Source organism: Aricia agestis, chromosome 20 (genome assembly GCF_905147365.1).
Source record: "Aricia agestis chromosome 20, ilAriAges1.1, whole genome shotgun sequence".
Classification (NCBI taxonomy): Eukaryota; Metazoa; Arthropoda; class Insecta; order Lepidoptera; family Lycaenidae; genus Aricia; species Aricia agestis.
This window is the reverse complement of record NC_056425.1, coordinates 5,068,993-5,096,278: the sequence shown is the minus strand read 5'-3', so window position 1 is coordinate 5,096,278 and position 27,286 is coordinate 5,068,993. Positions and strand designations below refer to the sequence as shown.

Here is a 27,286-nt window from a genome sequence, read left to right as displayed (position 1 = left end):
TAACTATGGCATCTACTTTGGTTTCATCTACCTTTAGACCTTCATTGGTAAGTACATGGCCATAAAATTTAACAGACTTATGAAGCAACTTAACTTTTTCTCTATTTAATTTACAGTTAACTTTACGTAATCGTTGCAACAATTTCTCAAAATTTTTATTATGGTCTACTGTAGCCTCCTCAATGGTATCTCCCACTCCATATATTAGGATATCATCTGCTATGATTTCAATTCCTTTCAGGTCCTTCAGAAGACTTGTAAGTTGTTGTTGGAATATCTCGGGTGAAACGCTGAGGCCAAAGGGTAATCTCTTCCACCTGAAACGGCCAAACGGGGTCCAAAATGTTGTTAATTTGCTACTACTTTCATTTAGTTTACATTGCCAGAAACCTTTTTTTGCATCGACAGTACTGAATATTTTAGCATTTTTTAGCTCAGGTAACATTTCATCCAGGGTATTAAATTGAAAATGGGGTCGTTTCAGCGCCTTATTCAAAGGTATAGGGTCAAGACAAATTCTAAACTTCTCATTTCTATTAACAATCAAAATATTATTTACCCAATCCGTGTGCTGTTTTTCTTTCACAATGATGCCCTCTTTTTCCAACTTCTCCAATTCCACTTTCAATTTCTCTCGAAGACAGATTGGAACACGACGAGCCGGTTGTATGCGGGGAGGAACAGTTTCATCAATTTCCAAAGAAACTTCACCAGGAAGACTGCCATAACCTTCAAATACATCTGCATAACTTTCCAAAATCTTATTTATGTCAGTATTATGGTGAGATGAAATAGTGTTGCAGTAATTAATGAAACCTAAGGCAACACAGGCCTTTTCTGAAAGTAGTGGCTCATGCTTAACATCAACAATATGGAATTTAATTTTAAAATTTGTGTTCTTTCTTTTACAGGTAAATATGGCAACACCATAATTTGATATAGGAGAGCCATTAAAGCATTTCAACTTCTGAGTAGCTGGAGCAAGAGAAGAAAGATTATTTTTTCCAGTTATTTTTTTATACTGCTCGGCTCCCATGACACAAACTTGTGCCCCGGTATCTAAAGTACAATAAATTTTATGCCATTCATCACCCTTTTTAAATAACAAAGGCGCTTCCATATGACCAGATACTTTATTAGCTCGGACCTCTGAAATGTACACGCTGTCGTCCGATGAATCATCTTCTACTTCTATTTCCTTCACCGAAACACCTTTCTTCTTACATACAGATTTTAAATGGTTACGACCTCCACAGCCTTCACATCGGGTACCCCAAGCTGGACAAACTTTTTTCTTAAACACATGCATATTACCGCAGAACTTGCACTTTTTAAGTCCTTCTGTAGCTTCCTTCTTCACATGTTTAGATATCTTGTTAACCTCATTAAAATTCTGCAAGTCTGACACATGAGCTGATGCCCTTTCTGCTGAACGGCATATGTTAATAGCAACATCTAAGGTAAGGTTCTCATTTCGCAGCAGTTCTGACATGACTTTGCTGTCTCTAATACCTACTACGATCCGGTCCCGCAGCATTTCTTCCTTGATAGTGTCGGGATAATGGCAAGGTTTTATTAATTTTCTTAGACTGAGCAAAAAATCATCAAAATTTTCGTCCGTGTTCTGGCCTCTAATATTGAAAACATAACGGGAGTGAATAATATTAGTCTTCTTTATGATTTCTTCTTCCATTCTAATGAATATAGATTTTTCTTTCTTTTTATCTTTCTCTGACAGGTTAAAATCCATGTACTTCTTCATAGCTGCGTTCCCAATGGCATTTAGTAGAATGCCCGCTTTTATTTCGTCTTTCTCGGGGCCCCAATTGTTCATACCAGTGGCTATACAGTAGTTTTCCCATCTGTTCCGAAAAAACTCCATATTCTCGTACAGGTCTCCAGTTTCCACTTCAAGAGGCTGGGGCCAGGGCACGCTTACGCTGGATTTTAAAGTGGATCCGACGGCGGCGTCGCTGGATGGCGCCGACATCCGAGTAATTTGCTGTTGCATCAATTCCATCTGCGTCTCCATAGTGCGCATCAATTGCGTCTGCTGCTCCAGCAGACGGATCAGATTTTCGTCAGCCATTTTTATGACACCATGTTTCTAATTTAAAGATATAAATAAACACTATTTTATTAGAATAAATATAGTTTTAATTCTTTAGCACAAAGTGGTGTACAAAAGCGAGCGAAAACATGACAAGTATAATAGACAACTGTCATGACATTGACATTACAATCTCGTTCATAAACTATGTTCGGGAACACTCTATATGTTTGTGTTTGTTTTAGGTATATTCAACAGAATTTAAATTATTATTAGATACTGTACCTTGTTTCTTCACCAGACCTGCAATATAGAGCAAAGTCTACTCAAAACATATATACTAATCTGTGACCCAAAAGCACTCTGACATTGGCAACTCACTGAGGCCGCCATAATAAAAAGAAGAAGAAGAAGAATCGTTTAACGTTACCACTTACCGGTTACCGCCTACCGGCTTTATTGTTTTGTGTACATTTCACTTTTCATTTGTTCTTTATATAAATTATAAAACAGCTTAGTAAATAGTAAAAGCCAGCACTTGAAATGGATTCTGATGAGGAATTTGAAAATCCCCCTGTTTGGAAAGGAGTGCCAGGTACAATTATTCTTATAAACATTTTCAAGACTGCAGAGTTTAATACTTTTACTTTGGGGCATGAAGCGACTTGTCGCCTGCTCAAGCAATACATGCGATCAGCGAGTAATCAAAATATTGCCGTATGTGTGTTTGGAATAGAAGAAAGTAATGCCTCCTTGCTTGACTGCAAGTCTATTACTGAAATTATACCCTTGGCGCCACCGTCCTTGGAGGACTATAAGAAATTTAGAGACACCGAAATATCAAGTTTTAAGGAAGCAAAACAATTAATATTTTCCGAGGTACTAAGACAATGCAGTAAAATGTTTACCAACTGCAAAAGACAACTTTCTTATAAATGTATACACTTGTTGACTCCGCTGCACGTTCCCCCTGCCGAAACCGACAAGAGACTAACTATCACGCAAGTGGAGGATTTAGTAGACTCAAACATCGAAATAAGATTAATTAATGTCTCCCCAGAGAACTATTCTCCTGATCCTTTCTTTGACAAGTTTTATGCAAAAGCAAACAAAGGCTTGATACTTGATTTGCCAAAACCCATTGCTAACGCTAGGGATATAGAAAAAATTATGTTCTTTGAATCACACCGTAATTTAGCTTTGGCCAAACTGAATTTTGCAATTGGAAGCGATGTACAAATAAGTGTTGCACTGTACAAATTGATAAAGTCCGGGCAGACATATCAAAAGAAATCTTATCTGCATAGTGAGACTAATGAAATGCTTACAAGTTCAATTAAAACCACAAAGGTAAACATAAATGCTGAAAATATGGACTTGGATGAAGCAGAGTCAGAACAAAATGCAGTGCCACTTCTAAAATCTGAACTTCTTTATTATGTTGAATATGGTGGAGAGAAAATTGAGTTCACACAAGCTGAAAAGAAATCAATGGATAATCCTTTTGGTCCACCTGGCCTGAAATTGCTCGGTTTCAAACCAAAAATGATTGTTTGTAAAGAGAAATGGTTTACAAAACCTGGATACTTTCTGTTTCCAAATGAAAATGATATTGAAGGATCGACAGTGGCATTCAAAGCAATGCACAAGGCTTGTGCAGAAATGGGAGTTGTTGCTGTATGTGTACTTTGTCCAAGAGTTAATGCAAAGCCGATTCATGTTGCTCTCTCTCCGTGTACAAAACCTTTGAATCTCGATGTAGAAATTGGATTTTATGTGATTGTAATACCATTTGTAGAGAGTGTCAGAGACTTCGATGTAAATGAAGGCAATGATGACTGTTTCAACGTTGAGAATAAAAATAAGGAGCTCATGAAAGAAATCATTACTAAAACACAATTTGATTATCGGGCTGACATGTTTGAAAATCCCAAATTGCAGTCAGAGTACAGAGCTGTAGAAGCAAAAGCTTTAAATGAAGACGAGGTTGAACCTTTTGTTGATACTACCAAACCGATTATTAGTAACTTTAAAGACTTAAGAGTGGATTTATTTGAGGAACTGTTTGGGCCCTTCGGTGCTTTGAGTGTTAAGAGGTCAGCAGCGGCTTCATGTGATGATGCAAAAAGGTCTAAAATTGAAATCGATCAAGAATTGCTAACAAATAGAATAAACTTTAATACTGTTAAAGAATACACAGTGGCGGAACTCAAAAAAATACTAAAATCTAAAGATATAAAAGACTTAACTGGCCTCAGGAAAAATGAACTGGTAGATTTAGTTTATAAGTTTTTTAAAACTTAAGGTCATTTCATATTTTTAATGTGTAAGAATTTTTTGTTTTAATATATAATATACATTATAAAATATGGTTGTGAAAGTTGCACTGGGTGAGAAGAAAACCCCTGGATAGATTTAACATTGTTTTCTCTTACATAATGTTTATTTTTATAAATATGACATCATAAACACCTACAATAAGTTTTATTTTTATCACTTATCACTTCCCTTGGTAGCTGTTTTAAGATTGTGTGTGATGAGTCTTTGTCTCCTAATAAGTTGGAAAAGGTCAGACTGATCACAAAACTTTCAATTTTATAAAGTGATGTGTTAGAACCGTAGAAGGCTAAATAAATCCTGATCTCTGGACAGAGCTATCCCAAAGATAGACAATAGACACAGCCGTAACCGGGCTAGGAAAAATGCATTGATGATTGAGTTGGAGGCATACCAGCCAAGCTAGCCAATGGTGGCGCAGCATGAGCGCCAAGAGAGCAAAATAGACGACCCTTGTGGAGGCCTCAGTCTCAGAGTTCAGACCAATGACTGACTAACTGCAGCAGTGAATAGTGATAGGTTACCAAAAATGGTGTAAATGATAATAAATGTAATTTTAATTTACGGAAAAGATATTCAAAGTTTCCACGAAATTTATCTAAAGTGTATCTAGTTCAACTACGAGGAAATCTTGAAAAGCATTACCTATACTTTTATTAGCATTTTTTCTTTCTTTTGGCGTATTCTTTCTTGTTTTTGCGCTAGTTTTGTATATTCATAAAAAAGTAGCACGTCAATGTCAAATCTGAAATTGTCAAGCACAGAGTGTCAAGTGTCATAAAACAGCTGAGAATTGAGAATGTCGCAAAAAGCGATGAATTGCCGTAAATAAAAGAAGAAGAAGAAGAAGATTTGCACACTTACACTTGTTACTTCACATACTGACAGATGAAATCTTTTCACGTGAGATCTTTCCGACGATCGTGCATCGGGGGGCTGACCTCTACAAATATATACTAGTAATCTGTGACGACCACAGAGTACTTTATTATATACTGGAATAGAGACCTCACTCCCTTTATTTTGTGGAAACCGCAATAAAGCGCCATCTGTAACTTTACAACGGTCTAGTACCGTCGTAAAGTTACAGATGGCGCTTTATTGAGGTACTATGGATTCTAGTATTACTATATGTACCTAAATATTTATAGAATATTAGATGTACATTTAAAATTAAAATAAAACAACAGAATTTTATACATTTTATTTATTACAAGAACATTATTTTATTTCAAAACATTTTAAAGCAACACAACACTTCTACAAAGTACAAAGAGTCCTATCTCAGTTCTTGCACAGGAGCAATCTCACAGCACTTACAATTTACAAACACACAGACAGGAGGAACGGAGGCTCTACTCGACGGACATATGCACAGAAACAAACAAATTTCTCTGCATTATATATTAAGTCTATGTTTAAGCCGCAAGAAAAAAGCGTAGACGCATATCTATGACAGATAGCACCAAACTCTTCTTCTTCTTCTTCTTCTTTTTAATAATGGCTCCTTGGTGAGTTGCCACTTGCCAATATCAGAGTGAGTGGCAAAGACTCCGTGCTGAAGAAGGTCTAATGCTTAAAATAAAATATTTTCAATAAAAGGTATGTATTGTGTTGTATTTTTGTAACATAACAGCTATAATATTATTTTTCCTTCTGGTAACATCGATAAAAATATCCCAACAAAGATGTCAAAGTCAATCAAACTTTTTGCTTTCGAGTGTGGTGCGAACAAGAAGTTTACACCCTAACTTCTTGGGTGCGAAGCATGTAAAACCATAAACTTAACAGTGTGCTCTACAATTTGTCGAGTTGTTACAGTTACAGGCTCGGACATTGTTGCTCGCCTGTCTTTCTTGCAAAAATTAGGATAAGGGATAGTTCCCTTTGTGAGTGTGGGCTAGACGAAGGTACATCACGATCATATATTTTTCTCTTGTCCTAATAACCATTGTTCCCTATATGATCTTCTCCCCGCAACCATTCCCCGTCCTATCAATTTTAAATCTGTGTTATGTTTTGTAAATACGTCATTTATTAAAGTGTTATGTACATTTATTGATACTAATAAAATAAAATTGTAATTAGTTAGTAGTTACTAACCCTAAATGTTTGTGTTGTTTTAGGTTCTCTCAACAGACTCATTTTATAAAAGTAGTATACCGTACACTTGTTTAAAATACTATTTTCATAAAAGATTCTCAAATTTTGTATATTTACTTATGTATTTTAGTTGCAAATAACTCAGTAGTGACATCTAGTACAATTTATGATAAAATCTGATGCGAAAGCTTTACAAGCGCCATCTCTTATTTTGCGACGGAGTTATTAACTATTATTATCCTACCAAATTAAAAAGTAAGCATTTCATACAATAATTAGGTACTTGGCTGGTCTTCTTTATTTTGGAGGTTTAAAATTCTTATGTTACCGTGTCAAACATTCTAAGATTGTACACCCTGGTGACGACCTTCACTACAGTATAGTAGAGCAAAGTCTTTCGAGCCACTCTGACATTGGCAACTCACCGAGTCGGTCATTTTTAAAAGAAGAAGAAGAGAATTGCACACAGATTACTGATTTGCATATTTTTTGAAAATTATCCCAGCTTTCTTTTAAACATTTTTTGTTCTAAAGTATTATTTTACAGACCTACAAGAGAAATAAACTTAAACTTAAAAAACTCTTCCTTTATAAAAGAGAATATAGTTTATATGCGCAAAGCTTACTTCTAAAATCTAAACTTTTAAAGTGATGCTAAAGTTACGTTGCATATGATTTTAATTTTTATCAACAAATTGTTACATGAGCTATTGTACACCAATAACTAGGCGAAAGGATGTCTTCGTCAAATTATTTATCAATAACAGATATTTTAGTTACAAGTGAAAAAGTACCGTGCAAATTTCTTCATGATTTACCGAAAATGGGTAAGTTAAAACACAGAAACTATATTCAAAGTTCAAACTAACTACTAAGCTAGTCTTTCGTAACTCGGTTATATAATATATTTAAGGCATAATGGCCTGGTTATTCATAAAAGAAAAAAAATGGTCCCTAAGCTGAAACCGGTTTTTAAATTCAAATAGATCAGATATCACTGAATGCTCTTGCTTTATTGAATGATTATTTAAAACATGTATAATACTTGCGATATTTTTTTTTGTAATTTCAGGGTTCCTAGATCCATCTGCTGCAGAGGAAGACTTAAAAAGTGGTACAAGCCTGGAGGTTCCATTGTGGCTTGCTGAGTCACTTTGTTCAAGAAGACCTCCATTATTGAGTATAGATTTACCAAAAATATACAAAGAGACGTACAGAGAGATACTCAATGCTGATGCTTGTACAGTTGATATGCACAAGATGAACCAGCATTTTTATGAACTGGGTTGTTATATAGCCAAATATGACATAAAAGGAGAAGTGGCCAATACTTTAATTGATGTAGGTGTATTGTTTATTTTTATTAATCCTTCAATCGTGGATTCTTGGAAATCTATTGTTATTCTATTGTGTCTCGCTCACCGGTGAGCTTATGGGGCTTGATGGGTTAACATTTGAACTTGTCTTAAAACACTCTTTGGTTTACAAAACTATTTTTAAGTGGTTAAAAAGGAGACAAAGAAAATATAATAAGGGCCTGTTTCACCACTTCCTGATTAGAGCTGGATAGGCTATCCACCACTTAACTTGACAGATAAAATATGGAGAACCTGTCAAACTCAATTTTTTTATTCAGAATAAATTTTTTCAAATATTCTCTAAAAAAAGTTGTGGAAGAAGTGGTGAAACAGGGCCTAAGTATCATTTTATATTTAGTAGTTACCATATTTTTATGGTATTAATTATTTGGTTGCAGACCTTCAGGCAGAGATTTAGAATGATAATGTCAGCGAGTGTGTCCACCGACACAGTGAACGCTCTACAACCTTTATCTAAGAGTGAAAGAGAGAGAACCGATGCTGCTATGGTAACTGAAAAGGCCTTGTGTGATTGGCTCAAAAAAGGCAGTTGTCCCTTGAAAATAGCCAGCATGGTGGCCAATCATAGAAAAAGAAAGAGGGCAGAAATGGAAATGCTATAAATAAGATTACTTAGGCTGCTTTGACACCAAACTGACTGTCAGGTGCTTACTGTGAACAAGCATGACAATATGCTTTACAATATTTTTATAATCTATTATCACACCTTCTGTTATTTTATGTGAATTGTGATTAAGCTATTGGGCCTGCTCAATATCCATAAGTAGTTGAGAATAAGTAGTTTGGTGATAACATAACAATTTTTAACTTCCAAATTTAATTTTTCAAATGTATTAGTAAATAATAAATATAAGCTAAGGAAAGACAAAAATCATGAGGTAACATAAATATTTGCTAAAATAATAACATTATATTATATTGCATGGTATTCTTTATTTTCCTTTTAATTTTTTAAGTTCATTCCAGTCTTTAGACATTGATTTTATCTAATTATGTAAAAATGAGATCAAACATACTCCAAGCTAATATGAAAACAATATTTAACTGAATTAAGTTGTAATTACTAGCAGAACTTCCCCTAAGCGCGTATGCATATATCTAAGAAGCTATAGAGCTTCTATTCCTGAGTTAACACATCGTGTTAATTATTTTCATTATGTCTTCTATTCTATTACAATATATAGGAGAGAGAAAGAAACAAGACAATAATATTCAATGAATAACTTCAAAACTTGTGAAATTGGCACATACACTCATCTTGCTTCATCAATTCTAAACTTGATGTAAATAAAATATATATAGTGCATGGTATGCACATGGCCTATTGCTGGAACTTGGCCCGCGCACGTCTGTGCACTTAGATATTGCAAATTCAATTTTAATTTGGTACCTGCTTCTCATAAATTTGTACTACTTAACCTTGACTAAGCTTAGAGCAAAACATGAAAATAATATTATTTTCTATACATTTATAAAACAAGAAAGTTATAATATGCAAAAAAATATATACTCTAACCCAAACAATGCTTAACCAAATGTACATATAATATTTTTAAATTAGTCTAAAATGCATATAATTATTTACACAATAAAACAATTAGAATAAATTACTGTTCTTATGTATAGTTAGTCTATTTGTTATTATACTATAAATAGAAATGCAATCCTGATTATAAAAACTGCAAACCCTAAACTACTATCTTATGTTCAGGTCACACAGATTCACAACAATGCATGAAGTTATTGAAGCTCTTATACAGCTCAATTTTGAACTCTTAAAACAATTTCAAGTATAGTAGCCCTTACTATATAAACTGACCCTTACAAAACACTTAGTTCTACATTTTGCCATCAATAGCATAGTTACAGGTCTCGATGGTTTTATGAAAAATGCACTTAATACCAAAATTTAGTTTGTTTTTCCCTAAACAATTTAGAGTCTAGAGCAGTGATTCCCAAAGTAGTCCAGGTGGACCTCCAGGGGTCCACACGAGACTAGACGGGGGTCTACATTGCTCCTGACAAAAAATGGAGGTCCACAATAATTGTAGGCATGTAAATTAACTTGGTTAGCAGTGAAGAACTTTTGTGTAGGCTTGATTTCTCTTATTAGAAAGCATAGACCAGGGATGGCTAACCCTGCCTTATCAATGTGCCACTTTTCTAAATAATCTCTAATATGTCATAGACGTGCCACCAAATAATAATTTTATTTGTAATCCTGACACGCATATTTCAAAATATGATGCCCCTAGCCTAACTTGGCGCTTTTGATAATAATTTTGTGATCAGTAGCATGCTGCAATTGTAGGGGGAGAGGGTGCTTTAGGGGGTCCACAGTATGCAGCAACACCGTAATAGTGGGCCACGAAACAAAGGAGTTTGGGAGCCTCTGGTCTAGAGCCTACTTATTGGAACCATACTATTGACGGTTGCACTATATCTAGCACAATCTATGCCATTTTATACCTATTACTAGGTACAACTACAATTGATTAGACTGTTCGTCACACTGCTGCACCTCATCACTGTCTTGTTTCTTATCACTGAACAGAAGTTCGGAGGTACACCGGTAAGGGTGTATTGACTGTTAACATCGGTCGTTCTTCACCGACGGATTCAAGTCGTGGAAGTATGCATGTGCCATCGCATCATCAGCTGGCATCCGTAAAGCGGGGTTGCAGGTGAGGAGACGGGCCAGCAGGTCTCGGCCCCTAGCAGACAACCTTGGGACCACCTGGGCTAAGCCCAAGCTCGGTTGGTACACGGGCAGTGGTTTATAATCTGGCAGTTGAGTCACTCCTGGCCAAGTGTCTTCATTTGGAGTACCTGAAATTTTTACAATGAGAAAATATGCTGTCATAAGAAACATAAGTATAGAAGTACCAAAATAATGTGACCTTTGCACATTTTTTTTAAACAAATAAATAATAATGAATTATACATACCAAGTAACTTAAAGATCCTTTTCAATTGATCATCAACATCAGAACCAGGGAAGAGTGGTCTCCCCGAATTAGCCAACTCTGCAAAAATACATCCAGCGGACCACATATCAATGCTTGTGGTGTATAACTTGGCGCCAAATAAGACGTCAGGTGGTCTGTACCAAAGCGTAACCACCTCCGCAGAGTAACACTTCACTGGTATACCAAAAGCTCTGGCTAAACCAAAGTCGGCTAATTTTAATTCGCCATTCTTGTTTATTAATAAGTTCTGTGGCTTGAGATCACGATGCAGCACATTGTGACTGTGACAGAAGGCGAGACCCCGTAATAATTGATACATAAACGATTTAACTACGTCCAAATCGATATCTCCATTTAAGCTATCGAAGTACTTCTTTAAATCTTGATCGCAGTGCTCGAATACTAGGGTCAGCTTCTTCTCACTGTGCAGTACGTCGTATAATCTCACTATATTCTTGTGTTTTAATTCTTTGAGCAAACAAATTTCGCGTAAAGCGGAGGATGGAACTCCTTCGTCGTCGTCGTCTAATCTTACTCGTTTGAGGGCGACTATTTCATGAGTTTCTTTGTTTTTTGCTTTAAATACTGTTCCATAGGTTCCTTCGCCGATTTTTTCAAGCTTTTCATATTTCTGCATTATTAGAAATATTTTCCTCTTTGTGAAAAACCCGGAAAATGGGAAACTGAAATTAGAATTTTTAGAAATGTCATGTGTCAATCAATAAATTCTGTCAAATGAAAAAAATTTGAACGGCAAAGAAATAAATGGACTTCCGTCTTCCACCCACGAGACTTTCTTCAATCAGATGATTGATAAAATATAATTTTGATGATTGATGTTGATTAATGATTTCAATAAATTATAAAGTGCTACTGTATAACAGTTGTGTTACGCGGTATGCCTAGCCCTAGCCCCTTGGATTGGATGATAGTAATACTAATTAGTAGCCGGTGCAAAAAAAAATCGGTTCTGAAAAAAAACTATAAAGTAACAAAATACTTACCCGCGTTCCATTTGATGTTAAAAAAGATCAAAACGCTAAAAATAGGAGGCATTTTAAGAGCGTTTTGATCGTTTTTATAACATCAAATGGAACGCGGGTGTAGTATCCTGTTGTCTGTGGTAACTTCAGTCTGTCAAAAAAGTCATGAAATTAAAAAGTGGCAACATCGTAGTGACTTTTTTCTAATGTCAGCTGTACACTCTCGCTGAGAGCTCTCGGGCGAGAGTCTCGTGCGAGAGCCCCTTGCCCGAGTGCGGTCATGTACATTCTCGCTTAGTTCAATTGCAGTTATGAACTCAGAGAAGATGGACCATTATTTTTCTCTATGCATCGAAAGATATCAATGTAATCCAAGGATCTATAAACATATTTAATTTTATTTCTCACAGATAATGACTGATAATGACGTTTATTATTGTTATTTTTCTGTTCTGCACTGTCTAGCGGCGCGACTAGTAGTGAAAAAACGCGAGAGTGTACAGTAATGCGCTCGCTTTCCTCGCGAGACCCTTTGTCTCGGGCGCAAAATACCGACACCGGACCGAGAGGGTCCGAGACAGGCGAGACGAGGCGAGCGCACCCATTTACACTCTCGCCGAGACACAGCGAGGCGGCCCGAGTGCGAGAGTGTAAATGGGTGCGCTCGCCTCGTCTCGCCTGTCTCGGACCCTCTCGGTCCGGTGTCGGTATTTTACGCCCGAGACAAAGGGTCTCGCGAGGAAAGCGAGCGCATTACTGTACACTCTCGCGTTTTTTCACTACTAGTCGCGCCGCTAGACAGTGCAGAACAGAAAAATAACAATAATAAACGTCATTATCAGTCATTATCTGTGAGAAATAAAATTAAATATAGATCTTTGGATTACATTGATATCTTTCGATGCATAGAGAAAAATAATGGTCCATCTTCTCTGAGTTCATAACTGCAATTGAACTAAGCGAGAATGTACATGATCGCACTCGGGCAAGGGGCTCTCGCACGAGACTCTCGCCCGCGAGCTCTCGGCGAGAGTGTACAGCCGACATAACACTCTCGCACTCGGGCCGCCTCGCTGTGTCTCGGCGAGAGTGTACAGCCGACATTAGATTGATTTGAAGGAGATGACACTACGATGTTGCCACTTTTTAATTTCATTATGGCTGTATGGGCAATGCTCCCTTTGCCTGTCCCGACCGGCACGAATTAAAAAAAAATGTCTGTGGTAACAAATGACGTCAATTGTCATTTTGATTGTCATCACGCATTTCTCAACGTAGTACGGCTGCTGTACAACAAAAATATTTATTTCTTTTGCGTAGTGCTATGTTCTAAAGATATTTCTATTTTTTATAACGAATCTTATTACATTGTGAGCGATATCAAACGGAAAGGTACGTATATACCCATGTTATTTTACTGTTAAGTGAACTTTTACGACCGATGATATCAAAACATGTCATGTATGAATGAAATTACGTAGGTGATAAACAGTAAATCACAAGATCTTATTCGTAGATGAGCGAAGGAGAACGTACACTAGTGGATCAGTCCGAGAGCAGCTCGTTTGAGGATTTAGCATCGGCTGCTGCTCACGAAATTGAGGAAGCAAAGATCGCTGAGGCTGCTGCTTCAGCTGCAGAAAAAGAGAAGCACACAGAACATAAAACAGTAGAAAAGACAGAAAAGACTGCAGAAGAATGGCAGGACGTACTTGGATCAGGAGCTTTGATGAAGAAGGTACTACTACAGACTACACTATGTACAGCAAAGGAATGTTGTTCTTTTAATATTTTAGAATCTAGATATTAATATGTACCGCGATCGTGGGAATTCCAGACATAATAGATTTGGGAGTTGATGGGTTAAAGTATCATATCATATTACTTGCTACATACTAGATTAGTTTTTGTCTAACTTCTAATAGTTCACAATGATTTGTTATAGATATTAAAAACTGGAGACGAAGAGGAAGGATTGCGGCCACAGAGAGGCAACATCTGTAGAATAAGCTATGAAATCAAATTACGCGATGAACCAAATGTAACTGTTGAAAAACGTAACCAAGTGAAGATTTACCTTGGTGACAATGAGGTAAGTGTCAAAAATACATTATAGTCGAAAAAAAAAAGATTTGTAGACTAAATTAAGTTATACTTTGACAATAAACAATAATACTTTAAGGAGAGAAAGGAATAATTAGTTTGTATATTGTAAACAATGTTGCGCTCAAAAACTACAGAACTTTGATAAGCTTTAGTATAGTTACAGGAAGGACATTGGTTACTACTTGTCATATAACTATGATTCCTGTAGGATTTTATTACACAATGATAGTATTAAATTAAAGAACAGTATTAAATTAAATAGTAAACACAAGTTACGTAACTAAAAGTAATAAGCCATAAACAGATTTTAATTACCTTTTACTGAACATTGGAATAATATTGTTATTGCATAATGTATTGCAACACATTAGTAAAAAGTATGATTTTATAACAACTGGTTTTTTTTACAATACACACTTCAAAATATAACCCTTGTAGAACAACTTTCTGTCTATATAATTTTAGCTGTTATATTGAACTATGTTGCGTTTTGGTGAAGTTTCAAGTTAATATTATGTTTGATAAAGATAATGAAATTCAGATATATATCCTTTCTTTCTTTATTTTAATACATAGATATGTCTAATTAGTCTTTTAGAATAAATTAAGTCTACAGTTACTGAGTTAGATAACTATTTTCTGTACCATTTTATAGTTTATAACAGGGCTTCCCAAACTGTGCGTCGTGACGCCCCGGGGCGTCGCGACACTGTCCCAGGGGCGTCGCATGTCAACACAACCTAATCGAGTGAGCGCCGCGCGCATTATATCAATCATACATCCCGGGATTCCCGGGCAGTCTAAATCCTCGGTTTCAGAAGCTATGCTCAGAAAAGCAAGTGTAGCCTTCACATTAGCCAGCCTTGCTGGCTTTAATATCTTTCATAAATATCTCTTTTTTTATGTTTTTATGTTTATGTTTTGATTTGGTCATTATTTTCTAATAAATAAATATCCAAATAGTGTTTATATGATAACCTATGTGGGCTGTTTCTAAAATTAGAAAGTATTTTTGGGGGCTGGGTTAAGGGGCGTCATAAGGAAATGGCAAAGTCCCAAGGGCAGTACAAATAAGTTTGGGAAGCCCAGCCTACCTAGCATACGCCAACGAGATATCTCACTCTACATGTTTTCTCGATGTTTGATGGTTTGTCTCTTCATCTCTATTGACCCTAGCATGACAAAAATTTTTTCTCGCGTAGATCTATCATCGAAATAACACATTTTTATAAAGTTTTGTCGAGATAATGTCGAGATTTTGACATTATGAGACGAGTAACTACTTGTCTCATAATGTCAAAATTTAACTATCTCGACAGTGAGATATCTCGTTGGCGTATGGTTGGCGTATGGCTGGTTTAAACCATTATAACATATTTTATCAAAACAATAATAATATCTTATCTAAACACAATTGATTATTTTGAATGCATTGTGATGTTTTGTATGTTGATAAACAAGAGTGGATAAAAGCTGCTACTTATCTGAAATAATTTAGGTCTATAGAGTAATAGACTCCACTGTGGCTATAATCAGATCAAGGAAACCATTGCATATTAATAAAATTAATATTTAATAATGCAACCATAGTAATATAATAATTATATAAATGTGAAATTGTCTGTCTGTAAATTGTTTATTAGTTACTGTATTATTGAATATTAACGCCTTCATGGTCCAGTGGATAAGAGTGTGGTTCTTGACTCGGAGGTCGTGGGTTCGATTACATTAGTGAATTTGCCATAATTATGTATTCATTTAATCACACTTCCCCATATAAAAAACTATAAAATATAATAACCGGGGTTGCATTTGAATTACGCATTATAGGGAGGGGGCGGGAGAGGAAGGGGAGGGGGGAGCGAGGGGGGGACCCCCCTACCCCCTCCCTAAAGTTAGGAAATCAGTAGTTACCACGAATATTTTTTTTTTTGTTTTTGAGCTATGTTCAATAAAACAACCAAATTAGTGGACTTATGACAAAATTAGCCTTTTTTTGGGTGTGGGCAAACTCAGTTCAAAGTATGTCTTATATTGTAAACTAGCAACCAGCCCCGGCTTCGCACGGGTATAAAATATAAATAGCCACTGAAAAAATTATACGTGGGAGAGCCATGCTTCGGCACGAATGGGCCGGCTCGACCGGAGAAATACCACGTTCTCACAGAAAACCGGCGTGAAACAGCGCTTGCGCTGTGTTTCGCCGAGTAAGTGAGTTTACCGGAGGCCCAATCCCCTACCCTATTCCCTTTCCTACTATCCCCTATTCCCTTTCCTACTCTCCCCTATTACCCTATTCCCTCTTAAAAGGCCGGCAACGCACTTGTAGCTCTACTGATGCTGCGAGTGTCCATGGGCGACGAAAGTTGCTTTCCATCAGATGACCCGTTTGCTCGTTTGCATTATTTCATAAAAAAAAATATATATTAAAATCGATTCAGCAGTTTTGATTTATACTCATTATAGCGGTCGCCCGCGGCTCCGCCCGGTGCAAAAAGCACACCCAGGATCAAGACTCGGTCAGCAAAATGATTGCCAGGTCAATTCACAGACTCCGACACTAAATCGACGACGACGATGGATTCATTATAGGTAGGTACCTATAATGAACCCGTCGTCGTCCACGCAGACTGCACACTGCACAGATTTCCTATTTCTGGGTGGTTCACAAAAAATAACCACGATGGCTAAGGCGGGAGCTTCTCTGCGCTACGCTCCCGCCTTAGTCATATAACCTAACCCAACCAAGTTGTATGGGCCAGCATGGAGTTAAATACATTGCTATAATTAATTACCTAAGAATTTTATACTGTTCTTATATTTATAACACTTAAATACATTTTACAACAAATTACGCGTAAAACAAAACGCAACTATAGTGAAAAATTAATATTATAGACATGTTAACAAAAAGTAACGTTCCGTCACACGTAACTTCAAACATGTGTTAAAAAACACTATGCATCTCCTACACAAATTATTAGGTGTCATTTGAAAGGGGTCACTAACCCCTATAAAATGCCACCGTTCCCCCCTCTCTACCTATAATGCGTGATTCAAATGCTAACCCTAAAACTTCCCCATGACTGGGATTCAAAGTATCTCCATACTTAATTTCATCTGAATCGGTTCAGCGGTTTTAGCAATAACCGACAGGCAGACCTACACACATTCTAATATTCTGCTAACCTACACATTATTAATTATAATATTATTAATATGGAATTTATAATATTAGTTTGGATTTGTTTTAGATACTACAAGGCATGGATTTGGCCCTAACTCTTATGCACAAGGGTGAAATTTGTGAGTTGCAAATTGCACCACGTTTTGCATACGGAGACACTGGGCTAAAAGCCGGGGAGAGCTTGGGATTGGTCGGTGAAGCTGACAGTCCCAAGTACGAGGGGCCAACGATAGACTCGGAGACATGGCTGTTGATCCAACTGGAGTTACACGATTGGGACGAGGAGCCTGATCATGAAACTCTATCTATTGCTGAGAGGATGGAAATTGGGTATGTATTTATTTTTTAAATATAAAATAAGGCGGCAAACGAGGAAACGGGTCACCTGATGGAGAGTGTAACTACCATCGTCCATACCGATACTTTCAACATCATAAAAGCTGCAGGTGGTTGCCAGCCTTTAAAGTAGCTTATGGGTGCCCATGCTTGGTGCCAGGGGATGTCACCCAGGGCCTCCGCTACCATATGTGCAATGTGTGCAATGCACACGGGCGCCATCCTCTAGGGGCACCAAATTGCCATCTTTAGGGGCGCCAACACTAAGGTAAATTTGCCTAAAGGGGCGCTAAAATCCTTTTTTTGCACACAGGCGCCAGTAGCCCTTACGGGGGCCCTGATGTCACCCCCTAAAATCTTGGTAATTGCTATACTACGAATAATGAAAACTAAGGAAGAGTAACTGTGTCAAAAAATTGGTCCACGAGTCTACAAAATATGACCAGAATACATGCATAAAGTATGCATGTATTCGGTAAACAATTTTGGATAATTATAGAAGTGACAATTAATGTCAACACTCAAAGGCTTTGTTTGTGTGTGCGAAAAGGAACCAAATTCAAAACGATTGAAGTATGGGAGTTACGTTTCCTTAGTTTTTATTATTCGTAGTTGCCATGTAAGTATATTATTTCGACATAGCTTGTGCCTATTGGCTCATCCCCAAAAATATGACCCTCTCCCAAAATTAAGGCTCGACGTATATGTGCTAGCCCAAACGCGCGATCACATGCTTGATCTCGCGGCGGCCAAACCGCTCGTTTTCGCGGACGCATATACTAAAGCTGTTCCCGCGCCTGTCAATGTCCTGAAGACAAAGCTAATTTAAAAAGCATGATTCTCCAGGAATAAGATATAGTTTTTCTTCAAACATGTATTTGTGACGTATTCAGCGTTTACACTTTAAAACAATGTGCGTAGGATTTGGTTACCAAATGATATAAAATTACCCAATACGGTCGTCCAATAAAAATTGAGTTATGTAAAGTAGTTACGTTAAAATGTATGTGTGTCATGGCCGTGTTATCTCCTTACTTGTTATCTGACGTCAAAATAGTAGTAGTGTAAATATTTTTTGCTCAAGGGCACGTAGGCGTGTTTGTTGACAGTTTGAGGCATTAGACTTCTTTATAGTTTATTAGCTAAGTTTTTTTGCGTAGTTTTTTTGATAATCATTTAAATTTAACGTTGACACATGTTTTACGGCCGTTCCCAATATTTGATCTATCTCTGGTTTTGCCCTACTAGAGATAGGAATAGCTCACATTAGACATAAGAGACATATATTTTATGTCAATTGTGAGCTATTCCTATCTCTAGTAGGGCAGAACCAGAGATTGATCAAATATTGGGAACGGCCGTAAGACTATGACAAATTACTATCTATTGATTACGTATGAATCTATTAAATATATCTATACTAGATGACGCCCGCAACTCCGTTGCGCCAAAACTCGTTTATCGCGCGGGAACCGTACATTTTTCCGGGATGAAAAGTATCCTATGTACTTTCCCGGGACCCAAGGTATCTCCATGCCAAATTTCAACAAAATCAGTTGAGCGGTTTGGGCGTGAAGAGGTAACAGACAGACAGATAGACTCCTATCTGTCTGTCTGTTACTGTTGTTATATTAGTATGGATAGTATGGATAGATTCCTATCCATACTATCCATACTAATATTATAAATAACTGCCCAAGATTCGTTAAGTAGGCGATGATGATAACGATGATGATGATGAAGTCAGAGTATAAGAGCCCTTCCACGCGACGTTTTTTTACGCTCGTTTGTATCGATACAAACGCAAGTTGAACGCTCAGCAAACGGAACGAAGCCGACACGTTTTAAACTTTATATCTGCCAGAACGCGATGAAAACACGCAGAAGACGAGCGCATCAGAAACGCGCGTCGCCAGTGCGCAAAAAATACGTCGCGTGGAAACACGTGGGAGAGCCATGCTTCGGCATGAATGGGCCGGCTCGACCGGAGAAATGCCACGTTCTCACAGAAAACCGGCGTGAAACAGCGCTTGCGCTGTGTTTCGCCGAGTGAGTGAGTTTACCGGAGGCCCAATCCCCTACCCTATTCCGTTCCCTACCCTCCCATATTCCCTTCCCTTCCCTCCCCTAATACCCTATATCCTCTTAAAAGGCCGGCAACGCACATGCAGCTCTTCTGATGCTGCGAGTGTCCATGGGCGATGGAACTGTTTGCACCCTTATTTCATATAAAACAAAAAAATAATAGTTGTTATTCCACAGCACCCGTCGTCGCTGCCGCGGCAACTGGTGGTACGGCCGGGGCGAGGCGACGCTCGCCGTGCAGCTGTACAGGCGGGCCCTCGACGTGCTGGACGAGAGCGAGGGCGGCATCACCGACCCGACGCCCTCCGGCGCCCTCGCCCCTACCTCCGACGCCCTGCACGCGCTCCTCGACGAGCGGATACGCGTGTACAACAACATGGCAGCCGCGCAGCTGAAGGCCGGCGCCCTGGACGCGGCCCTGCAGGTACAGTATCGACGCCCTTGCCCCTACCTCCGACGCCCTGCACGCGCTCCTCGATCAGCAGATACGCGTGCAGAACAACATGAATCAAACCATAAGGAAAACCTTTTATAGTCAGTAAAATCAAGGAAGAATATTATTTTTCCCTAATCTTTCATTTTGTTTACGGTGAAAAATGAAAATATCGTATATTGACCGCTCTTTCATTCCATCATTCAAAATGTTTGCTCATATTTAAGGTTATGATTAAAAATATTAATGTTAATTTCCAGGCGGTATCCCGTGTTCTACAATGTCAGCCCGACAACGCTAAAGCTCTGTACCGCAAGTCGCGGATACTGTCCGCCATGGGCCGCGGGGCGGAGGCGCTCGCGGTGGCGCGGGGGGCGGCGGCCGCGGCGCCTGAGGACGCCGGGGTGCTCAAGGAGCTGAAGGTATGTTTCATTTTTTTTAACGAAGTTCCTTATCGCGCTTTCGGCGTACATCTGAAGGCTAGACAGAACGATATTTGACCTTGACACTTTTTTTTATTAGTACCTGCATATTATCGGCAGAGGGCGTTGATAGTAAGTATTCCTGTGCGTCAACTAGATGGCTTTTTTAAAATAATGTGAAGTGTATATGTATACAGGTTTTTTGAACATAAGAAATAACTTCGTTCCATTCGGGTGTCCCTTCACACATCTCAAGTTTTTTTATAAAATAAAGTATAAACGAGCAAACGGGTCACCTGATGGAAAGCAACTTCCGTCGCCCATGGACACTCGCAACATCAGAAGAGCTGCAGATGGGCTAATTACATACATGTATAATTAGCCCATGTTACAACCCAAAAACTGTCTAAATCGAATACAAACCTTTGCAGCTTCAAATACCTAAAAGTTTTATTTAATAACAATTTTATATCAAGTAAATAACAATTGATATTTTTATATACAACTAAACGTATATTTTATATTTCCAGCGGTGCGAGCAACGCGCTAACCGCGACAGGTCAGTGGAGCGTCGCCTCGCCCGCCGCATGTTGGGCACCGCCCCTGCGCCCCCCACCCCTGACAAGAAGCCCTCCAGATCGGTGAGTATGCCACTGACTTAGTAGTAGGAGAGCTGGTAACAAATTTTGGGTAGGTTTTTGAGGCAAGCTAAAAACTTGTCCTATACCTCTCCATTTATATTCCAACACGAAAGTGCAGACTTAATTTCGGACTTTAAATTTTTCTTTAATACCTGGTGCATTCGAATGTCTATGATAAATTAAATCTGTCGTTTTGAAAATCTTTTTTTTAGCTATAAAAATATAATATCCTATTAAAACAAGATGCCTCAAATACATTTTTTGTATTTTTTTGCAGAATATTTTTGCACGCTTCTGGCAGTGTTCAAACCCCGACTAAATCGTCTGGCTTATTTTTTATACTCTATAAACATTAAACTACAACATATAAAATTTGCAGATTGCCTCAAATATATTTTTTGAAAAAAAAATTTTTTTTTACTTAGTCCCGCCCTCACCAGCCAGGTCTGCGGTTTCGTGTTGGGGTATAAAAGGAGAGGTATAGGACAAGTTTTCAGCTTGCGTCAAATACCCAAAATTTGCTGCCAGCTCTTAGACTATATTAGTAACTTTATCAGGCATACGCACAGAAATAGATCAAGATAGATACCGCATGTCCCTCCATTTGTATGAAAACGAGCATGCGACTTTTTCCTACCTATTGTGGCTTACTGATGATAAGAAACGTGTCCATTATCTAGGCCAACGTTTCTATTCGAATTTCTACAGCTCTATACGGCACAATTAGGCTTTTTTAAAATTCCGTGACGTCCGATTCCGATAACGGTGGAGCGCAGACTAAAGAACAGACTTTTGAAAGACGAGCATTGCTCGTCGTTTGGGAACGCGATGGAACGCGAAGTACATACATATGCGGTATATATCTTGATCTATGTCTGTGGGCATACATATATTGAGTACCTTAAACATTTAAATAAGTATTATATCACATTTAAATAAGCATTAATAGCGGCTGTGCGTCAACAGACCAACATTCATTTGTCATATCTAAGTCCTGAATCGCGCCTATCTAATTTTCTGAAATCAGCTTTACATAAACAGCTTCATGATAATGTTGGAAATAATAACAAAAAAAATTGGGTGTTATGCATACTCCTTTACTGTATATGGCAAACAACGTTCCGGATGAGCTAGTTATTTTATAATTAGTAATTAAATCGACAAAATAAATAATTATTCTCAAAAAATATATCATCCTCATCACCTCGATGAGTGGCAGTCTTCCACCGTGCATTCGCGCAACTTTCTGCCGTGCACTGCAAAACTCTGGAACGAACTGTCACCAGCAGTATTTCTGAACCAATACGACCTGCAAACCTTCAAGCAGAGAGCGTATTCCCTCATAAAAGGCCGGCAACGCACCTGCAGCTCTTTTTTTTTTATTAAATAAGGGGCAAACGAGCAAACGGGTCACCTGATGGTAAGCAACTACCGTCGCCCATGGACACTCGCAACATCAGAAGAGCTGCAGGTGCGTTGCCGGCCTTTTAAGAGGGAATACGCTCTTTTCTTGAAGGTTTGCAGGTCGTATCTGTCCGGAAATACTGCTGGTGACAGTTCATTCCAGAGTTTTACAGTGCGCTTTCTTCTGATGTTGCGAGTGTTCATAGGCGACGGTAGTTACTTTCCATCAGGTGACAGTTTGCTCGTTTGCCCCCTTATTTTATAAAAAAAATTGCTACATAGTTTAGTCCTATGTATGTTTAACAGAATATGTTGGTGTGGGGTTCGCTGCTACTGAGTCTGCTGGTGGGCGTGGCCAGCGTGCTTGTGTACAGGTACAAGATGCAGGCGCAGTAATATGTGAGTATTATTTTATTATACAGGGTGCAATTAAACCTTCCTGCCAATTTTTTTTCCAGGGCTTAGGTATTATTAGGTTAGGTTAGGTTAGGTTAGGCCATTTAATAAAAAAAAATTGGGTGTTATTTTTTTTTATTACATATTTTATCCCATTTAAAATCCTTGCAGAACGGTCACTCGCAGCGCGGGGGCATGAGCGGGGGTGACGCGGGGGAGGCACGCACACGGGGGCACGTCACGCGCGAACGACGCTTCGTTTCCATTAATTGTAGTGTTTTTTTGCGATAACTTTCGGAAGCTTTCTCAACATTTTAGTACTGAGTGATTTTATAAATATAGCGGTTCTACGTAACCGGCCGCCTAGACGAGCAATTTTATTAACAACTAGATGTTTCGCGCGGCTTCGCCCGCGTAATTTAGGAATGTCACGGAAACCGTAAATTTTTTCCGCAAAATAAGAAACCTATGTCCTTTCACGTGGTCTATTCTTCATGTGTGCCAAATAACATAAAAATTGCTCCAGTAAGATAGATAATATTAAGTAATTTCGAATAATTTCCCCCGTTTTTTCCACATTTTCCTCTATTTCTTCGCTCCTATTAGTCTTAGCGTGATAAAATATAGCTTATAGCAATCCTCGATAAGTAGGCTATTTAATACTGAAAGAATTATTCAAATCGGAGAATCGGAATCAAGAAATTTAAGCCTTACTTAACTTTAATTTGATGAAGATTGTGACATAAACTCTTTTCTGTTCATTCTGTAAAATAACTTTTTTTTGTTTCAGGTGGGCTTAAAAGCCGTGACGTATGAAAATATTTATCAGAAAATTATAAAATATCGTTGTAAATTATCAGATATACTTAATAGTTGTAGAGGATGGGGTATATCATATTTGGTTTCTGACCACTTTCTATGGGAACATTCTTAGGCAGGGCATATTCGATAGAAGACAAATCTATTTTAAACACAATTTTAATAAAAAAACCTAACATTTGAGATCCAAGTTTTACCAAAGCCTGCTATTAACTATTCAAATATCATACCTTTTCTTTCGAGAAGAAGATAGCGTGATATTTTTAACAACTGTTAGCATTAACAAGGGTTGGTGAATTTGACTCTTAATTCTAAAGGCAACTCATTTCTTATCAGAAAATCATTATTTTTAATAAATAATAACTTAAAATTCTTCGAAAACGCTCTGTCCGTCTAATGTGATAGTCAATGTTAAAATCATTTAAAATCTTATTGTACCTTAATACTGTATTAGTGAGTAAACTGCTTTAATAACTTCTAGTGGACAGCACAGAATAAAATATCCCTCTTAGTAATAAAAAGAATCCACAATGTATACAAATGTTATTTATACGTATACTAGCTGTCCCGGCAAACGTTGTTTTGCAATATAAAGTATTTCGCCCGTAATATTTTATTGAAGTGACTAAATAAGTATGTCACCATGGCAACATCCATCGCTATCTCGTCGTACAAACAATGGTTGCCGTCAGTCTCGAGTTGTAATAATTTACTATTATTTATTCAACAAATGCACTAAATCAATATAAAAAATAGCCGGTAGCCGAGTCTCAGACCTACTGAATATGCATATAAAATTTGGTAAAAATTAGTAAAGCCGTTTTGGAGGAGTACGGTAACTAACATTGTGACACGAGAATTTTATATATAAGAAGAATATACTATACTAAGGTATTTACGCAGAGTCTATTCAAGGTTCGCTACCTTCGTCGCTTATAAAGATAAGAGTACCTGGATGACCGAGCTTTGCTCGGTATAGCAAACACTCATTGACTTCGTGTTACTTAACAACGCCATCTACTGGAATTTATAGATATAAGATATTGTACTATAACCTTTGTATACAAAGTGGAAATCTTTTTATTATTAAGAAAAAAATTTAAAAAGACTAGCGCATTGATTCACAATTTCTGTTCGAAAACACGATCAAAAACACAACGGTAAGTGCTCGATTCTAAGTCGAAAGTCATTGTGAATCAGGCCTTTGATTCGGTGAAAATGTTTGATGAACAATCCATATTTTTGTAGAAAAAAATGTCGAGTTATGTATTCCATGCTTTTGCAATTCATCGAATTTGGTCTAAAAGTAAATAAAACAATACAAAACTCGCTAAGCTAAACTTACTGTACTTCATTTAAGTGGCGTATTTCTGTTTGACTTCTAAAGTCGTTAAAAAGTTAATTTATTCTTATAAGAAGTTGTGACTTCCCAACTTAATTTTTATTTACCAGATTTAGTAATTTTTGAGACATTTTTTCTTACTCCATTATCGTAAGGCTGAAGATTGCATTTTTGCGATATAAAAACTTAACACGTTCATTGCCACACCACGCGACGTCGCGTGGTGAAGTCTTTTACCCTGTGGCCAACCACGCGACGTCGCGTGGTAGTGCCTTACGATTTTGTTTACGCTTAAAAAGTGGCCGTAGCGTAATGGCTAATGGCATTAGTATTGGTCACTAGGGAAAGGATTTACCTTTTTGGCAGGGGGCGTGGCCTGTATAATATAGAATAACAAAATAACCCATATTAAATGTTTTGGCCATCTCGGGAAGTTCACTATTTTTGGCTTGGCAATCAACGTGTTTAAAGATTTTTGAAATGAAACTTCTTTAGGCGTGTTGAGAGCGAAATAGGGAACGTGCGCAACGAAGGTGCTGCGAACTGGCATTCCTAATAAGACTGGACATGTGCTGTCACCGATAGTTCCTGCACGTTCCCTATAGCGTCTTGACAGGTTTTTAAAAAATGTTTCACTTCTGCATGTGTACACATGTACTTGCAATTTTTTATTAACTTCCTTTTTGCAATTGCATTTTAAACGTGAATTCCATACTAAAAAAAAAACACTTTTAGTTTATCTGTGATTCTTTTTCTGCAAAGAAACTGCTTACATTTATTTAAAAAAAAAATTGTATTTCGATTCCTACGAAAGTACTTATTTGAAAAAAAATTCATGTGTATATTGCATTTTAAACTATAATATGTTCCTTAAAATGTAATGACGGAATCACTAGTAGTATTTTAAAAACGGGCTTAGGTTAGTTTTAAGTTTATTGTGATTATTGTAAGCATATCTTGTTTTTTGTAAAAATTATAGTTTTTTCATTATATCAAAGTTATTTCATTATTTTCTTTGTTAATTAAAACATATTTTCATTCTGATTAAGACTGCAGTTATAATATATAAAATTATTATTGTTTTTTTTTTGGCAAAACAAATATCTTGCCATATTCTCAATTGCTTAAGGAATAATAGTTATTTTTTTGATAAACAAAGTATGCTTACAGAAATTACAAATTTAAATAACATCTGGTGTTAGAGTAAGCGGTAGCTAACTGTATTATTCTAGTTAATGGTCTAGTTACAATTTCTCGTACTTTTGTATCTTAGTTTATGGCGGTGCCAATTTTTTGTTCGAAGTGTCCATAATCATATTTTTGTAAAATATGAATATATTTTTTGAAGTGTTTTTATTGAAAATATTCTATTCTCGAAATTGTGGGGTGCTTTATTGTTTTAAGATAATTTTGCTGATTTTTGCTATATTTCAATAATTCAACTTGTAAGATCAATGTGAAGCTTTGAAGCTTAAATTTCAATTTATACTGTATTCGGGGAAACATGGCGGTAGCGGTCATAGACTCCTTGTCAAAGACTTGTCATTTTCTATACAAAACCGCTATTGACAACACATCTGACACTTCATTGTCAAAAACTTGTTATTTTCTATACAAAGCCGCGATTGACAACACATCTGACACTTCATTGTCAATCGCGGTTTATATAGAAAGTGATAAAACTTACTACGGGCAGGCCTGTCCCACTCGCGCCTTTACGTATCGAACTGTAAATACCCCTTTAAAGGGGCAGATCACAAGGGACTCACAAGCGAGCGGTGACGCGCGCGCAAGATTTTTTCGTCGCATATATCTACGTACTGATTTAACCGCTGTGACAGAATCATTATTAATCTGATAAATATGAACAATTGAAAAAGTCAAAGAAATATTTCAATAAAGTAATTTAAGACTTTAAAATACAAAAAAAGATAAAAAAATACACAAACATAGCAAATAAACCAATTTGTTACAAACAAACCGCATACTACACATAAATAAACACAAGGTACTATGTTTAAGTTGTAAAAAATTCCTGACCAGCTCCTTCACTATAATCGAATATAAAACTATTATAAAATATACGTTGGGTTACTAAAATTTGATTATTACTATAAAAAAGTTTGCTATTAGTAGCTATAGTAATTAAAAGAAGATTATTTTATTTTCTAAAAGGTGACAATCTTGATTTCGTCAGAAAGGGTACCTCTTACGCGATAGAAAGAGAGCGCACATGTAGGCAAATATAATTGTAGGCACCTAGCACTGCGCGGTCGGAATTTGAACTTTATAGT

At 37.2% G+C, this 27,286-nt stretch overlaps 4 protein-coding genes across 5 annotated transcripts; 3 read left to right on the top strand and 1 right to left on the bottom strand.

Moving 5' to 3' along the window:
• Window positions 1-2,505: 2,505 nt before the first annotated feature.
• On the top strand, window positions 2,506-4,519 carry LOC121737307 (X-ray repair cross-complementing protein 6). Its single transcript, XM_042128945.1, has one exon. It carries the CDS (start codon window positions 2,594-2,596, stop codon window positions 4,352-4,354), a length of 1,761 nt encoding a protein of 586 aa, XP_041984879.1. The 5' UTR covers window positions 2,506-2,593; the 3' UTR covers window positions 4,355-4,519.
• A 2,523-nt stretch (window positions 4,520-7,042) lies between these two features.
• On the top strand, window positions 7,043-8,787 carry LOC121737315 (DNA replication complex GINS protein PSF3). The gene is made up of 3 exons (XM_042128958.1): window positions 7,043-7,317; window positions 7,563-7,831; window positions 8,247-8,787. Exons 1-3 carry the CDS (start codon window positions 7,227-7,229, stop codon window positions 8,469-8,471), a joined length of 585 nt encoding a protein of 194 aa, XP_041984892.1. The 5' UTR covers window positions 7,043-7,226; the 3' UTR covers window positions 8,472-8,787.
• Window positions 8,788-9,023: 236 nt separating this feature from the next.
• On the bottom strand, window positions 9,024-21,428 carry LOC121737313 (cyclin-dependent-like kinase 5). The gene is made up of 3 exons (XM_042128955.1): window positions 21,418-21,428; window positions 10,818-11,480; window positions 9,024-10,698 (listed from the first exon to the last, which is right to left on the bottom strand). Exons 2-3 carry the CDS (start codon window positions 11,473-11,475, stop codon window positions 10,460-10,462), a joined length of 897 nt encoding a protein of 298 aa, XP_041984889.1. The 5' UTR covers window positions 11,476-11,480; window positions 21,418-21,428; the 3' UTR covers window positions 9,024-10,459.
• Window positions 13,087-24,150, top strand: LOC121737309 (peptidyl-prolyl cis-trans isomerase FKBP8). Of its 2 annotated transcripts, XM_042128949.1 has the most exons (9): window positions 13,087-13,213; window positions 13,338-13,559; window positions 13,767-13,913; window positions 17,182-17,444; window positions 19,713-19,959; window positions 20,229-20,390; window positions 20,921-21,031; window positions 22,742-22,832; window positions 23,622-24,150. In XM_042128949.1, exons 2-8 carry the CDS (start codon window positions 13,338-13,340, stop codon window positions 22,829-22,831), a joined length of 1,242 nt encoding a protein of 413 aa, XP_041984883.1. In that variant the 5' UTR covers window positions 13,087-13,213; the 3' UTR covers window position 22,832; window positions 23,622-24,150. The 2 variants fall into 2 exon arrangements, with proteins under 2 accessions (XP_041984883.1, XP_041984884.1); XM_042128950.1 differs by lacking the exons at window positions 22,742-22,832; window positions 23,622-24,150 and adding an exon at window positions 21,309-21,419.
• Window positions 24,151-27,286: the final 3,136 nt, after the last annotated feature.